At 40.4% G+C, this 15,357-nt stretch overlaps 4 protein-coding genes across 6 annotated transcripts; 3 read left to right on the plus strand and 1 right to left on the minus strand.

Annotated features, from left to right (window-relative positions):
- Positions 1-23: 23 nt before the first annotated feature.
- On the plus strand, positions 24-2,637 carry LOC127757195 (uncharacterized). The gene is made up of 6 exons (XM_052282662.1): positions 24-239; positions 488-593; positions 1,406-1,644; positions 1,829-2,026; positions 2,115-2,174; positions 2,296-2,637. Exons 2-6 carry the CDS (start codon positions 512-514, stop codon positions 2,452-2,454), a joined length of 738 nt encoding a protein of 245 aa, XP_052138622.1. The 5' UTR covers positions 24-239; positions 488-511; the 3' UTR covers positions 2,455-2,637.
- A 1,384-nt stretch (positions 2,638-4,021) lies between these two features.
- LOC127757191 (uncharacterized) lies at positions 4,022-9,702 on the plus strand. Of its 3 annotated transcripts, none has more exons than XM_052282657.1 (14): positions 4,022-4,270; positions 4,360-4,524; positions 5,296-5,394; positions 5,600-5,686; positions 5,773-5,841; positions 5,933-6,029; positions 6,115-6,217; positions 6,528-6,744; positions 6,874-6,987; positions 7,678-7,809; positions 8,103-8,183; positions 8,939-9,055; positions 9,152-9,220; positions 9,306-9,702. In XM_052282657.1, the coding sequence occupies exons 1-14, from the start codon at positions 4,154-4,156 to the stop codon at positions 9,312-9,314; spliced, it is 1,476 nt and encodes a 491-aa protein (XP_052138617.1). In that variant the 5' UTR covers positions 4,022-4,153; the 3' UTR covers positions 9,315-9,702. The 3 variants fall into 3 exon arrangements, with proteins under 3 accessions (XP_052138617.1, XP_052138618.1, XP_052138616.1); XM_052282658.1 differs by having other exon boundaries at positions 9,152-9,214; XM_052282656.1 differs by having other exon boundaries at positions 9,152-9,702.
- Positions 9,703-9,875: 173 nt separating this feature from the next.
- LOC127757194 (uncharacterized) lies at positions 9,876-11,462 on the plus strand. The gene is made up of 3 exons (XM_052282661.1): positions 9,876-10,816; positions 10,931-10,993; positions 11,101-11,462. The coding sequence occupies exons 1-3, from the start codon at positions 10,141-10,143 to the stop codon at positions 11,112-11,114; spliced, it is 753 nt and encodes a 250-aa protein (XP_052138621.1). The 5' UTR covers positions 9,876-10,140; the 3' UTR covers positions 11,115-11,462.
- Positions 11,459-15,134, minus strand: LOC127757193 (phosphoglucan phosphatase LSF2, chloroplastic-like). Its single transcript, XM_052282660.1, has 4 exons — positions 14,732-15,134; positions 13,017-13,222; positions 12,331-12,501; positions 11,459-12,249 (listed from the first exon to the last, which is right to left on the minus strand). Exons 1-4 carry the CDS (start codon positions 14,964-14,966, stop codon positions 12,046-12,048), a joined length of 816 nt encoding a protein of 271 aa, XP_052138620.1. The 5' UTR covers positions 14,967-15,134; the 3' UTR covers positions 11,459-12,045.
- Positions 15,135-15,357: the final 223 nt, after the last annotated feature.

The raw sequence follows: 15,357 nt of genomic DNA on the forward strand, positions 1-15,357 counted from the left end.
CCAATCCTATTCGGCGTTCTAATCTTTTTTTTTTTTCCTTTTCCTCCACGAATTCATACCCTCCACGCAACAGAAACCACACCACACCCCGATACGACTAGGATTTCCTCTCTGCTTCTTCGATCCCCTTGTTATTACAATCGATCCTGCAAGAGAAGCACTCTATAATTGCAGCGGCAAGATCGATTTTTTACAAACCAACAAAGCAGAAAGGATTCACGCGCCGCCGCTTGCGATTTGTGAGTTGTCTTTCCCCTTTCGATTCCCCCTCCTCTCTTCCTTCCCCTATCGTCAACTAGCTCGAGTTGCTTGCTTGTTCCCTCTGCTGCTTCCTCTCTTGTGTGGATTGGATTCCTGGCCTGGCCCTTTCTTTTTCCTCTTCTCTCCTAGATTAGAATCGTCGCGATTTGATTCCTCAATCTCTCGATTTGGCCGCCCTATCTGTTATTAATCCCCAATTGTTCTTCACACACATACTCAATTGCAGGTCAATTGCAGCCAGAAAGAGGCGATGGATTTCAAAGTCGCTTCCTTTCTCCTACTCCTGTTAATCGTCACCTGCGGAGCTGCTCAAGGTCAAGGCAATGATTTTGGTACGCCCTAATCCAACACCTTCCCTTCCTCCCTTACCTATGCTCCTCCTGGCTCCTGCATGCAGTTTGGAACCAACATGTCAAAACATTCTCAAGGGAAAATTGGACAAGTTTTTTATTGTGCGTAGTAAAGTATCATTCTAAAATTTATATATATGGGCAGCTGCTGTGGGTATTTTATTTGGTTGAATTCAACTTGAGGATAACCTGCTACTGATCCTCTTAGCTTGGTTATTCATTGCCTGCAAAATGCATCCATTATTTTTGTTCAAGCTTTGCCATGCGCTCGTTACAAAGTCCCATGTTCATCTCACAATGGTACACAATGATAAACATTGTGGTCACAATAAATTATTGATAGAGAAAAAGGAAAAAGAGGATAGCCTAATCTAATTGTTGGCATCTCTGATTTCTCTCGTATGTTAAACCTAGGCTAGTTATTATTTATTTATGCTAGTTATGGTATGTTTTAACAGTGTTACTTTTTTTAAAATTTCTGCAACACCAATTACTGGTTATGGGTACATATACTTCTCATAAAAAGGATTATGGATACATACAACAAGGCTAGAGATGCAATATCACATAATGTGACAGGAATTAACTGGTTCCAGCTTCACAGAAATGAGAATGTGCTTCCCAATTATTGGCAATGGTTTACTTTTACTTCTTAATATGTAATAGAAATTATTATTTTTTGCTGACGACCTTCATGATATTTTATTCAGGCAAAATTAGTTATGTAGCACCGAAATTTCACGATCTTATTTTCATTCTATTTATTTGTTTGTTTATTATTCATTCCTTCTCAGTTGTCCTTGATCTAAAAACAACTGAGGTCGGGGAAGATGCTAGCCCAATGTACAAGGAGCAAATTGCGTTGACCAAGATACCTGTAACTCTTCTGAGGAGCAAGCACAGCTCACTGTGCTCGGCTTGTGAAAACATCACAAGCGAAGCAGTCAACTTTCTTAGTGAGAAACAAATACAAGATAAGATAATGACTATCCTTCATGACACTTGTTCTCAGACATTCTCCTTTGAGCAAAAGGTAATTGTTCCCTTTTGATTTGGTTTGTTAGATCTTATATATTGTGTCTGTATATTAGAAATACAACCAATTTGATCAAAAGATATGACACATGTAGGAATTTGATTCCCTTACTAAAGTACCAAGAAGGAAAGATATTCCATGAACAATAGTAGTTTAACATGATCACTTTGTATGTCTGCAGTGTCTTGAGACTATGGACTCCTATGCAACTCTCGTCTTTGCAAAAATTGCTGAGATTAAGCCAGATGAGTTCTGCAAACAGTATGGCCTCTGCAGGGACATGGCTCTTTTATCAGCTGTGAAAAGTGAAAGCACATGCGTATTCTGCCACCACATCATCGATGAAATTATGTCCAAACTGAAAGATCCTGATGCAGAGGTGATTGATTTTCCCTCGATTACACAATTACATCGATAAATAATGAGCATACATTTGGACCCTAACATCTTGTGTGTGATGTTTGCAGTTTGAGGTCATTCAATTACTACTCAAGGAATGCAACAAGATTGAAGGTCATCAGCAGCAGGTAAAACATTTGAAGTAGTTTGTAAAAATTCTCTCTCTGACCAAATAATGCTTGTTTGGTTAATGTACATGTCTACATGAGTGATATGGGTTGATGAAATCGTACGTTTTCTTGTTGACAGTGCAAGAGGATGGTTCTGCAGTACGTCCCTCTGGTTCTAGTGAACGGTGAGAAGTTCCTGGAGAAGAACGATGTGTGCGCAATGATCCAAGCCTGTGATGCAGGCAAGAGGAAGGCATTCAACTTGTTCTCTGCACGGAAATTGGTGCGTGACGCATGAAGTAGTAGGAAGCGTGCATACACGAATCAAGTTGTGGTAGGCATGGAGAAGACGAAGAAGTGATGGCAGCTTGTACATATGGTTATTATTAATGATATAGGCAATACTACTCTGTGAAGGGGATAATCCGATAACTGTATGCACACATTTGAACTGTTTGTCTGATAGTAATGGCTATACTTACTTTTGTGTGCTTGCTTCTGGGGAGTATGGAGCAGTATACTCCACTATTTAAGTAGTACTACCTCAGTTTCATATTATAAAACTTTCTAACATTACACACATTCATATATATGTTAATAAATCTAGACATATATAGTTTCATATTATAAGACTTTCTAGCATTGCCCATATGCATATATATGTTAATGAATCTAGGTATATATGTGTCTAGATTCATTAACGTATACATGAATGTATGTAATGCTAGAAAGTTTTATAATATGAAACGGAGGGAGTATTGAATTGAGCGAGAATTTGTACACGACCAGAAGAAACTAAATTTACATAGCACATACCCAGAGATGTTGATCTGCACTGGCTAGGAGCAAATTAACTAAACTGTGCAAAGCTTGGATCCGGCCACGAACATAACAGACTATTTATCTCTCTTTACGAGAAAATCTATCGTGTACCACTGACTTTGCTCTAGATCCACAATCTGCCACTGACTTTGTTCAGTTCCATAGTATGTCATCGTCTTTTGTTTAACTTCTACGATTTACCATCGCCGTCTAGTTAGTCTCCGTTAGTACCATACAATTTTGTTCTAATGACGAAAATACCCCTAAGATGAAAACTTTCAGAATTTGGCCGAAATTTCACAAATACCATACTGTAACATGTCACAGAGGTTGCCCGGCTCATATTCTTCTATGATAATACATGATTATCTAAGCATACATATGATTGTTTTAGCAACTTGTTTGACGGCATGTTGCACTTACAAAAATAAATCTAATCACACGCTTATTTTATATTTTGTATTGACTAATATATTACTTCCTCCGTTTCACAATGTAAGTCATTCTAGCATTTCTCATATTCATATAGTTGTTAATGAAATACATTTGAAACGGAGGGAGTAGAATTCTAGCAATACATACGTATGTATGCGGCCGCCACGGGCTTATGTACCATGGACACAGCCTGCAATATTGCACGTGTACTTGTGGCCGTAACAGAGGCGGACATGAAAATATATTGGGTTAATTTTTTTATTCTAGAGGTATTTTGGTCATTAGTACGAAATTGTACCGTGCTAACAGAGACTTCACTAACGGCGATGGTAAATTATATAAGTTAAACAAAAGACGATAGTATATTATGAAATTAAACAAAGTCAGTGGCAGATTATTGAACTAGACTAAAGTCAATGGTATATAGGAGCTTCTCTCCTTTATTTATACATTTACACTGTTCAAAATCATCGTCATTGTTGTTGTTTTGATGTTGCCAGTTTAGTCAATTACACTCTACTGATACTGATACCAGAATGCTTTTTTTTTTTTTTGATTTGACAATACGAACGAACAGCTCCTCTCTCGTCAAAATGAAAAGAAAGAAAGAAAAAAACATATATATAAGACGTCAAACCTCGGAATCGGGGGATTGTGTTTGTGAGTGACTTGTTTGATTAGATTTGCCGGGATGGGAGGACAAGCAGAGTAGACGACGGAGTTTGGATTGGAAATTTGGAATGACGACGACGACGACGACTCGGCACCGCCTCCGGGATGCGGCGGTGGCGTCAGTGGTGGCCGTCCTCCCCCACGAGATCTCCCCGCTCATCAGCGCCGCCTCCACCTTCTTCTTCGTACGTATCGTTTGCCTCCCTCTCTCTCTTGCTTCTTGCTTCTTCTCATTTCATTTCCTTGATTCATCTATGGCTTTATGGCTGTGCAGATCCTCAGCGCCTACTTTGCCGTGCTGCCGCTGCGGGACGAGGGGGCCATCTCCCTGGGCCTCTCCACCCTCCCGGGTCTCTTCGCCGGCTCCCTCCTCCTCACCCTTGTCGCCGCCCCCGTCGCCTCCCTCGCCTTCTCCCTCCCATCCATCCCCAAACCCAGGGTCCGTATTCTTCCTCACTTACATTGTCTATTTTTATTAGCTTGCTTTTTATGCCACAAGCCAACCGGTTAGATTTCTTAGATGCAAACTTCGGTAATGCTTTGTACCTTTACGGACGCAATTTTTACACACTTATTGTAGTCAATCACGCAAAAACAACTGCATTACATTCTCACAATCATGAAAACTCTTTTTAACGAATATGAAAACTTGAATTGGTTCAGATGAAAACTTGCTATTTGCTCTAAGTTCAGATGTAGGCACACTTCTTAAACCTGAAGGAATGCAATTCTTAACTCAACTCAATTATTTCAATGATTGTATTGTTCTTGCTTTAGTGTTTCACTAGTTAAAAGTAGTATACCTTTATTTTGTTTCATTTGATCAAGATGCTAGCTTTGCCTTCTGTATGACTGGAACAGTTGATGAATTACTTTAGAGTACCATGTTAATCATTGAATTTGTGTTCTTTTGTCTGTTGAGAAGAAAAAAATAATTCTGGTTTGTGTTGTGCGAGCTTCTGTATATTTACCACAGGAATGCAATAATTTGGGTATTTCTTCAGTAAACCCCTTTAATTTAAGATGGTTCAGCTAGCTTTTCCTTGACTAAATACCAGATTCTTGTCCTCAGCTTTCTTCCGTTTGTTTATCGATGATGAGGTCTACATTTTAAGAATTTGAAATATTCTGAAGAACAATACAGGCTACAAATATCCTTGCAGTTATTTCTTATTCACTGACATCAGCTAATTTTATCATCTATATTCAGGCTTTGGTTTTCATACACAGATTCTTCAGTTTATCCCTTCTTGTCTTTTTTGTTCTTTGGTTTGCCTCTACCCCTCGGCATTCCCCTTCTATCTCCCAGGTAATATACATTGCTATTAATCTTGGTTTTTGCAATTATGTACAATATAGTTATTAAATTTCAATGAAATTGTGAAGGGAAAAAATTACCGTACCATGAATTTTCACTCAGCTGCTTCGTCTGTCCCCCTGAATTTCCTAATCTAAGAATCATTCCTCACACAAAAAAAACTTATTTTTCTCTGTTTCTTGGTGTACAAATCAAGTCAAGCGAAGATGCTTCAAATAAACCTCCTGGATGGGGAAACCGCAGTTGGTTCTACATATTACTGAGAATAAGCTTGTTTCTTTGGGTACGACTTTTCATGCTACATGGGCATGTTCATTTATTCTAATTCTCAAACTGATTATTGATTTGAGTAATTATGTCTATTTGAAGGTTTCCTTGCTTAATCTCATTGCAATATCATCAACATGGGCAAGAGTAATTGATATCATGGATAGTGAGGTATCATTTACAGCTGCTCTAAAACTTATTGGCAAATTACCTACAACTGATTACTTTTGCTTCTGATATTCTTATTACTCTTTTAATTCAGTCAGGTTCAAGATTGTTTGGTTTTATTGGGGCCGGTGCTACACTCGGGCAACTTTTTGGTTCATTATTTGCTGCAACTATGGCATGGCTAGGGCCCTGTACGTATGATTTTCTGAACAAGAAAACAAATTCCTGATTTAAAATTTCTAGAATGCATTTTCACATCTCCGAAATGTGCCTCAGTTCTGCTCCTGTTTTCATCCCTATTGATGGAACTTGCTGCATTGTCATCGAAAGGAATCTGCACTGATGATACTCACGGCTCAATGGAATTGTCTTCTACAATGTATGTATCCTTCTGGACATGGTTTGCAATATCCTGACTTATCTATGACTGTTAACTATGACACGGGCAAAACATATCATTGATACGGACTAATGTCCAGTTTTACTTTCATTTTTAATTCTTAAACTTAAGTCACATTATAGTTTGTAAATTCTTTCTTTTATAATCAACCTCAAAACCCTTGAATGGATTTTGTTAGTTTGAACGTCTCATAGCAATACAGATAGATTGCCTGCTGATTATTTGATTTGATATTTTGGTGATTCCTTGTTTTGCTTATGATTGCATCCCAATCTATTACCAACTGCAGAGCCGAACAAAGCCAAAATACAGAGGCTGATGATGAAATGTCTTCACTGGTCACTTCACAAGGATTACCGTCCCAAGTCTCCGAATCTCAGAAAACCAAACCTGAGATTTTTGTGATGTTTGAAGGTTTCTGGCTGATTGCACGCTCTCCCTATCTGATGTATATATCTCTATTTTTGTGGCTGAGCGCTGTTGTGTCGTCCTTCTTTTACTTCCAGGTATGGTTCTTCTATATATGTCTATTGACATGAATAAGTTCCACATCACTGTGACCATGTTGTTTCCTTAGTTACATCGTTGGAAGGATCCACCATTTACCATCCATTTGAATTCTACCTGATTTCCAGAAAGTGACGATAGTTGCTACAACAATATCAAGCCCAACTGCCAGAAGAAGAACCTTTGCACTCATAAACAGCTTTATTGCCGTCTTTATTCTTGCGGGGCAACTCACTTTGACGGTATTTATCCATCTCCAGATTGTCCTTGGTTTTATTATTAATAGTACCCCTTTTTGCAGTATGAATAAATCTTAACCTGACAAATTGTCCTGCACAGGACCACTATGACATGAGTCATGGTGAAGTAGCTTTATATGTTGCAAACTGAACATTTTGACTCATTAGGCTGTCCCTCCTTTTTGTTTTGGTGGGGAAGGCTCAATTAGAAAGCTCAGCTTCATTTCTAACATCTATTTGATCATGCATGCGTATCCCCAAAGTGCTTATTTTTCTCATACAACATTGAACTTATTATTTAGTGATATCTTCCTTTGTTCTTTTGAACAAGAATTTGTCAAAATTTCAATAGATTTTCCTTCTGAATTCTGATGTAATTCTGATACACGCATATGTTCCTCAGTTTGACAATTAAGAGATAATTCGCATCTCATATCGTCAAAAGAAGGGAAGAGTTCATTACGATGTAGTCAAAATGATGTTTTGCATGTCTACATCACTACATTCCAAGTACTGAGCAACTTATTAGCATTGGCAAAAACAATATAATTTAAAAATGTCCTAACCAACAAGTTGTTAGAAAACTGCAATGACTGAGGAAGTTTTGCTAATTTTGTTTTCTTCTTTCATTTCGAAAAAAAAATCTTGAAATTTCGTTACTGATTCCTGTTATGAATTAAACAACTATTTCAGGGTCGTATCCTTACCATAGCCGGTGTAACAGTTGCTATCTGTGCATCCCCATTCATTGCCACATTGAATATGGTTGCCCTTGCTCTATGGCCAACTTGGGTTGCTGTTGCTGTCACTGAAACAATTCGAAAGGTACATATAGAACAGGGAGCTATGATTGAACTTTTGGTGTAATAACCGTTTTTTACCATTAAATGATACTTTCCAAAAGTCACATACAAATAAATATGCATATCTAGATGTGAGCATTCATTACCACCTGGATATTCATATTTGAGAGCTGAGACACATTAATTTGAATTTAATCTGGAATTTTCGCATGTCAAGGATATCTAATCACTCATAATCCATTTTTGTGCAATTTAGGGTTTTCGATGTTAGCTCTAAATTGCTGCTTTCCCAATCTCATCTTTTATTCTCTGTAGGTAACTACTTATGTTTTGACAAGACCTGGAAGGGAATTGCTATTCACAGTTGTCTCACAGGATGAGAAGTACAAAGCCAAGGTAAAAGATATGTCATTACCTGTTTGAGTTTAGTGACCAATAAGAAACGAAATAATACATTTGCTTGAATGCAATAGATGAGTTGTGTCAGTAGTACACATTATCATGCACCACAGAGAACTAACAAAATTTCTAATCCCTGGATTGCTCATCAATTTGCATTGTGTTATAGATGTCTCCAGTAGATATCAAGCATATACACATCAACATATGTGATGTGTTTTTGTTCTCAACCCTGGTCCGAGGTGGTCGTAGGCATGGCGCAAGAGGCCGCCCTTTGGCATCTTGCCCATCCTCTGTCACCAACGCTTCCTTCTTAGCGTGCTAGGTCATTTGGTCGTCCCATTGTAATCGCGAGAATAGGCTTAAGTCCTTGTTTTCCTCTTCCCCCCCCCCCCCCCCCCTTTTCTTCCCAAACCCCCCTTCTTTTCTTTGTTTTGCCTTTTGTGTAAATTTTATTCCTCTTAATACAGAAGTCCGCAATCCTTTTGCGTATTCCCCAAAAAATAAAATGGCTCTGTTTTGAATTCACCTAGGCACATCAGAGTTAGCCTTGTCTCTTAAAATGGAGAGTGGGGTGATTAGCAGCGAAATTTGAAGTTGAATTTCCAGATTAAGTAGGCTATTGTAGAAAAATAGTCAGTTTTTCAGTTGCCTTCTTAGTCTTATATTTAAAATCATCTTAAATACGTGTTCACAAATGTATGACCCATTTCAGTTTTGACTATTTAACTAATGAATATGAATTCTAATAGGTTTGTATAGATGTTGTTGTTCAAAGGCTTGGTGATGCAACAGCTGCCGGAATATACAGTTTGTTGTTCAGCAGCCTTGAGAAGAAGGCATCCATGGTCACCCTCTACGCGTTGCCGGTATGTGTCATGGTTTCAGTCATTGTATTTGTACCCCATCACCACATAGGATTGCATATATCACTGAAGAACTAATTTTCTCCCTTCTGATAACAGCTCTGCTTCGTGTGGCTTCTAACGGCATTTCATTTGGGCCGGCTCCAGACAAACCTTGTCAAGGTTCAGGTTGCTTCTTTTGCATCTTCGATTCCTAGATAGGTACTTGGTTACCTATAGTAAGGTGATTGTAGCTTACTTAATTCACTTGTAGTGTTCTTAACACAAATGCTTGATACGGGGAACTGCTGCACGTACCCACAGAAATGCATACTGTAAGTAACCAGAGTGCAGAAAGAAATATGGCACAACGACAAGTCAGGTTGCCAGTGGCGTTGATACTCCTTTTGCCTTGTAAGACTAATAGAAGATTTATCGAGAAACATTTTTATTTTCAATATAGCATTAGGATTACTACAGGAAGGATACAACATGTATAGAGGAAGAAGGAATACTGTATGACTAGATGAATAACAGATGAGTATGTGATCTCTGCGTCTATTGTTAGAAACAATACTCTCTTGCAGACGGTAGTGTATGTGACTTGTTACATTGCTATTTGCTAATGAGAAAACAAGGCTGAATTTGTTGGGCATTTTTGCTTCTTTTGGGAACTCAATATGATCTTCAGGCATGTACAATTTACTGTTAAATTGATACTACAGAAGTGCTCTCATGGCACCTTCTGATAATTTATTGATCATGTTCTTCGATTTTCATACTGCCTGATTAATTTCTGGAACACACACACAGATACACGCATGTAAAGACAAGCTGCATTTCTTATTACTGTATTTTCTTTGCAAAGCGAGAGCCCAAGATTGAATGGTGGAGAGTGGAATGAATATTGCCTTGCATGATCTTTGTGCTAATCCTTTTTAAAATTGCGCGGGAAGAATCCCCGCGTGAGTTATAAAACGATACGCGCGCCACGCCGGATCATCAAGCTGCGAGCCTCTCGTGCTTAATACTAGTCACTAATTAAGTGCTTAAGCTAGTGCTTAACACTAGCTAGCTAATTGCTCATCATTGATCAAGCGAAGAAGAAGATGATGGCGTCACCGGCATCCAAGCGCGCCGCCGTCGTCTTGCTCGTCGTGGTTGCTTCTGTGATGATGGCGACGCCGTCGGAAGCGATGAGACCGAGGAGGAAGGCAGCCGCCGCCTTGGTCTCGTCGGAGGCCCGCGTCCTCCGCTTCCCCGGCTTCCCGGGAAGCCGCCAGCGCTTCCCGGGGTTCCCCGGAGCCAGGCCGTCGCCGCGCGCGGCGCCGCCGAAGCCATCACCGCCGTCGTCGTCGTCGTCAGTCCCCGCCCTGCCACTGTCTCCACCCGCCGGCGGCTCGCTGCCGCCGCCGTGCGGGAGGTCGTCGCAGACGCCGCCGCCGGGCACGTTGATCCCGGGCATGCCGGGCAGCGGCGGTTCGTCGTCGTCGGCGACGGACTGCGTGACGTCGCTGGCGGGGCTGACGACGTGCGCGTCGTTCCTGACGGGGGCGGAGGCGGAGACGCCGACGCCGGCGAGCGAGTGCTGCGGCGGGCTGGGGATGTTCCTGAACAGCACGGCGGCGGCGGCGGAGGGTGACCGGACGTTGAGGTGCCTGTGCCCGGTGATCCTCGGCGACGTCAACCGGATGCTGCCCAAGCCGGTGGATCCCGTCAGGATGATGTACCTCCCCATCGCCTGCGGCCTCGTCCTCCCGCCGCAAGTCCTCTTCATCTGCTTCAGTCAGTTCTTACCTTCACTTGCACTCATTGATTCATCATTCTCAAATTCTATCAGATTAATTCCTTTCTGACGAAAAACTGATATATTATTGATTCTTTGATTGATTATGGCAGCCGGGCAGCCTAACCCACCGGTGCTCTCGCGTGTTCCTGCCTCCTGGTCGACGCTCTCTTCAGGTTCTTGCTGAATTTGCTCTCTTGGTTTCCTGTTAATTCACACATTGTTCAATCTGGATTTTTTTGCATTCTAATGTTTTTGTTGTTGTTGTTTTCTTAATATGCAGCAATGTCGCCTTGATGGTTCACGATAAGATCGATTCAAAGGTTACTGATGATTCAGTGTCTCAGTTTAAGCTTACAAAGCTGTTGTTGGTCTTGAGGGTTGTGTTTTCAGAAACAGCTGAGCCTGTACTTCAGTAAACCACAGAGTTAGCTACCATACTGCTATATAACCACATAAGATTGGTTGGTACATCATGCGTGGTGTAAGAGCTTATTTCTTATTTATAGGGAAAAAATATGTAAGTCATTTCATCGAAATTTGGGACAATAAGGAAACTGAAAATACAGGTCAACTGCACAGCAAAATTCCAGTAGGAATGGAATGCTTTGTCTACAACATTACTTGTTATAATAATCAAATTGACAGGAAAACATAAATATCAGTAAACTTAAACATCCGCAGTCAACCTCTGAACATGCATACATCACATTTGGCGATGATATGATGAATTTTCACTTTCAGCAATAGTATGTGTTTCACTTTCAACAGCAATAGCCGTACACATGAGCAAAGTGACAGTCTCAAGACGGCCTTATTCGATACTCTGAATTTACAAGGCACTATGTGCGTGTGGGTTTCCCAATTACACAACTGGTCGCCATTAAGACTACGCAATTGCAACCAAGAACCAAGATCATCCAGACCAGCAATGCCATCTTCTGGCACCTCCTTATTTTGTCATTCTTATTATTATCAGATACCTACTAAATTAGATCTTGTCTGAGCTTTATTCTGAGGATAGGTGAATCAAAACCTCTTCATCTGCACCAGCTAGCAATCTGGCAGCAAAGAAGAATACTACTAGAGGAGCTAAGGTTCTGCTGTTGTCTGTTCCATAATGAATTCAATTTGCGCAGATTTGTTTATTTAGTTCTATCATATGTTTACTGCATTTCCTTACCTGTAGGCTTGAATAGAAGGATATGGAGAAGTTTTCATTTACTTCTCAAGCCTCCCGAAGAGCACGGACCCGTTCTTGAATTAACCTCCTCTCCGAGTCAGCAATGCCCTCAAAAGCATGCTCTGGCAGACTGTCAAAAGACTCTTTATGTGGATCATTCTTAGCAAGATCATAAGTTGCAGCACGGATCGCTCTCTTATTGGGTCCACAGGGCCTTTTAGAAGTTAGTTTCTCATAAGCTGTCTTAAGCTGCAAGCAAAAGATAAATGCTAAGAATGTGGCCTGGCTTATAACCCTGACAAGTTAAGAATTCAAGAAGATGAAACCTACATTCATATTCTCGAACCAAAACATGTAAGCAATTGCAACTGCAGGTGCTCTCCCAAGTCCAGCAGTGCAATGGACATAGACACGCCCTTTGCCTTCCGATATAGCCCATTCTAGTGATGCGACTGCTTTGGGCAATTGAGTCCTCAACGAATCTGGATCGAAGTCCACTGCCTGAAACCAAATAAATGCAAGCTTTTAACTCACTTTCATAATCAAACTTGCACTAACTTCATTGGAATTAATTATTTCCTAGACTTTTATAGTTTACTTTTGGCACTCAAAGATAGCAGCATACTGTTACTTTTACGCTCTTCTGATGTACAGTGTTGGAGGTCAATATTTTATACTTTTCACCTATCTTGTCATATAGTGGAAATATGAAAGCTTGCTAGGTGGATATGAATTGTGATTATCTCAAATGAATTATAAAGTCCAATGCAAAGGACAAGGCCAGCTGTGCTCATTGCAGTAAAAGAACAATTACCATATTTTCTCATTAAACAACTTCTTAGTTCATCTGTCATGTTTATATGAATAAAAAAAATGCACCGGTGCAAAAGACCAGACACTATAAAAGTTAATCAAGCTTGAAAGTAGGAATGTAAAGTGCTCATTTTTTGTTTGAAGCAGAATTTCATAAGCAAATTAAGCATGATACTAGCTCAGTACATAAATAAGCGTCTCACCGGTCTTCTGATGTGTTTTATGCCAAGTTCTTTGCACCTATTGACAACAGTTTGGAAATCAATGCCCCAATATTCAATGTCCTTGTCCTGCTGTAAGCAAAGAATAAAGGCTACTTTCTCCTCATCTTTTAAGTGATCAATATCTTCTGGTTTTTGAGGTTGCGAGCCAACAATCAAGCTATCACTAATGATAGCATAATTCATACCTACATTCCAGGAGTAACAGAGTGAGAATTGCATAAACACAAAGTAGGGATTTTGTTTTGCTCCGGTTAATTGCTGTATCTATTTCAGTGACTTATAAAAATAATTAAAGCAAGCTGTGCAATTCAATTAAGTCATGACAAAGTATGACACCAATGTTTATCTCCACATCAAATTGCTATATCTTCAGCAAGAACTTTCACAGAACTTATCAAAGAATGGATATTTCACAAACATTTAATGTACAAAAGATAAGGGCCTCTACCATCTTAAAAAGATACATTTTTCACATCATGGTGTAACTTTCATTATAATGTAAGTGATTCTCAAATAGTTATGTTTAGGGTAACACAGTGAAACTGCCATATGAAGATAATAAAATACTAAACCACCAAAGCCCTCAAGCCCACCAAAAATGCAGAAGTAATTTCCATGCAGATCAACAATGCAGATTTGATCACTATTTGAGGGGTGGTAGATATAAGAATGCAAGCCCTGTGGAGCCCTGTTCCCCCAAAACAAAAACACTTCATGTGGCAGGCTATTAGAGATAGGATTCAATCAGCTGCAAAACTGAAAAACATAAGTTGGGTAGGATCAGAGTTTTGTCAACTGTGTGGTGAAATTGAGACCTCTGTGCACATTTGCTTTAGATGCCCAAAGAATACCCCGAGATTTTTAGGATTTCTTTACCATGGTCATTGTGAATGATAGCTCCAAAGAAAAACTAGAGTTGAATACATGTTACTGGCGGCTGTGAGTTTGTTGCTGTGGTCTGTCAGAATTGATATGATTTTTAGAAGCAAACTCATCTTGACAGCACTAACAATTCCTCTTCGCATTATTTGTCTGTTGTTACAGTGGAAGCCACTTCTGAAACCTGAAGAACTTCCAACCTTGGAGACATTGGTGGGTGCTCGGTAAACAGGATGTTTAGCTTCTTTTTACATACCATGGTTTTTGACAATCATCACAAACCATTACCGACTACTAACATTTGTAGCAAACTTAGTACTGAACATGAACCATGATGCATCATAAGCAACAGAACACCAAATCTAGACTTGACCTACCTCCCACAATCTTCTTTTTCTTTTTCTTTTTCTAATAGAAATAGAAAACCTCCCACAGTGTTCTCACTGATTTGACATTTCCCCAGGCCTGACTCAGGAAAGAACCCAAATCTCCTCGGACAAGGTTGAATCTTTACCAAAATGTTGATTGAGTCCAGTGTAGGATTGCTCAACATCCACACAAGAAAACCTTCATGAGTCATGACACAGATACGCATTGATCCAGCAGTTATAGTATCTCAGGCTCATGGATGGGACAATCGAACATCAACTGATATAAACGCACTAATGCAGTAATGCTATAACAAGACAACGCGTGCACGGACCAAATCAATCATTTCGGCGGGACGAAATTAACAATCCCCATCCCAAAAATAGAATCATTATCTAGGTAGGATCAAAAGCGCGTAGACGAGGAAAAAAATGATTGGTACGGACCTAAATCATGGTGGTATTCGTAGGGATTGCGCATCATTCTCTTCATGGCGGTGTTGTAGTCCTCCATCCTAGTGCTCCCCGTCGTGGAGGAGCGGCACAGGAAAACCCCAGAGGAACTCCGCCGCCGTTGGCTCCTGCTTCCTCCGGCGGCCATCCTGCTCCTAGCAGCGACGGCGCCGTGCGCTGGGAGTCCCGGGGTGGGCGGGAAACACGGGGCGGTGGCCATGGCGGCCATGTTTGCAGGATGTTGATGTACCAATGCGACGATGCGAGAGAGCGAGGCAAGCAGAAAGGAGACCGGCCGGTGGTGGTGGTGGTGGTGGGATTCCGGGCGGATTTGGCGCGGCTTCTGGATCCCGGCGACTTGGGACGATGCCCACGAGCCCACGCAGCCAAGAAAATGCCAACATTTACAAGGAATTGTTTTTTTTTTTAAAAAAAAAGCGTTTTTGCTGTAAATATTCATGCCACAACTGCACTCTTTTTTCGCGAACGCTTAAAAGAATTGCACGTGAATATATTAGAAGAAAAGAATTTTGTTACACGACACAATCAACCAGATTGGTCTACTACTGCACTCTGCAATTACACATATTTTATTTTTGAGGGTTAAAATTCATATGGCA

This window comes from Oryza glaberrima, chromosome 12 (assembly GCF_000147395.1).
Source record: "Oryza glaberrima chromosome 12, OglaRS2, whole genome shotgun sequence".
NCBI classification, from domain to species: Eukaryota; Viridiplantae; Streptophyta; class Magnoliopsida; order Poales; family Poaceae; genus Oryza; species Oryza glaberrima.

Excerpts from the sequence above, each read along its gene's own strand:
- LOC127757191 (XM_052282656.1), top strand. The coding sequence starts at position 4,154 with ATGACGACGACGACGACGACTCGGCACCGCCTCCGGGATGCGGCGGTG. Across the intron at positions 5,842-5,932 it reads TTGATATCATGGATAGTGAG|TCAGGTTCAAGATTGTTTGG; the intron begins GTATCATTTACA and ends CTTTTAATTCAG. Across the intron at positions 8,184-8,938 it reads ATGAGAAGTACAAAGCCAAG|GTTTGTATAGATGTTGTTGT; the intron begins GTAAAAGATATG and ends GAATTCTAATAG.
- LOC127757193 (XM_052282660.1), bottom strand. The coding sequence starts at position 14,966 with ATGGCCGCCATGGCCACCGCCCCGTGTTTCCCGCCCACCCCGGGACTC. Across the intron at positions 12,502-13,016 it reads TAAAACACATCAGAAGACCG|GCAGTGGACTTCGATCCAGA; the intron begins GTGAGACGCTTA and ends ATTTGGTTTCAG. Across the intron at positions 12,250-12,330 it reads TTTGGTTCGAGAATATGAAT|CTTAAGACAGCTTATGAGAA; the intron begins GTAGGTTTCATC and ends TTTTGCTTGCAG.
- LOC127757194 (XM_052282661.1), top strand. The coding sequence starts at position 10,141 with ATGATGGCGTCACCGGCATCCAAGCGCGCCGCCGTCGTCTTGCTCGTC. Across the intron at positions 10,817-10,930 it reads AGTCCTCTTCATCTGCTTCA|CCGGGCAGCCTAACCCACCG; the intron begins GTCAGTTCTTAC and ends TGATTATGGCAG.
- LOC127757195 (XM_052282662.1), top strand. The coding sequence starts at position 512 with ATGGATTTCAAAGTCGCTTCCTTTCTCCTACTCCTGTTAATCGTCACC. Across the intron at positions 1,645-1,828 it reads CATTCTCCTTTGAGCAAAAG|TGTCTTGAGACTATGGACTC; the intron begins GTAATTGTTCCC and ends GTATGTCTGCAG. Across the intron at positions 2,175-2,295 it reads TTGAAGGTCATCAGCAGCAG|TGCAAGAGGATGGTTCTGCA; the intron begins GTAAAACATTTG and ends TCTTGTTGACAG.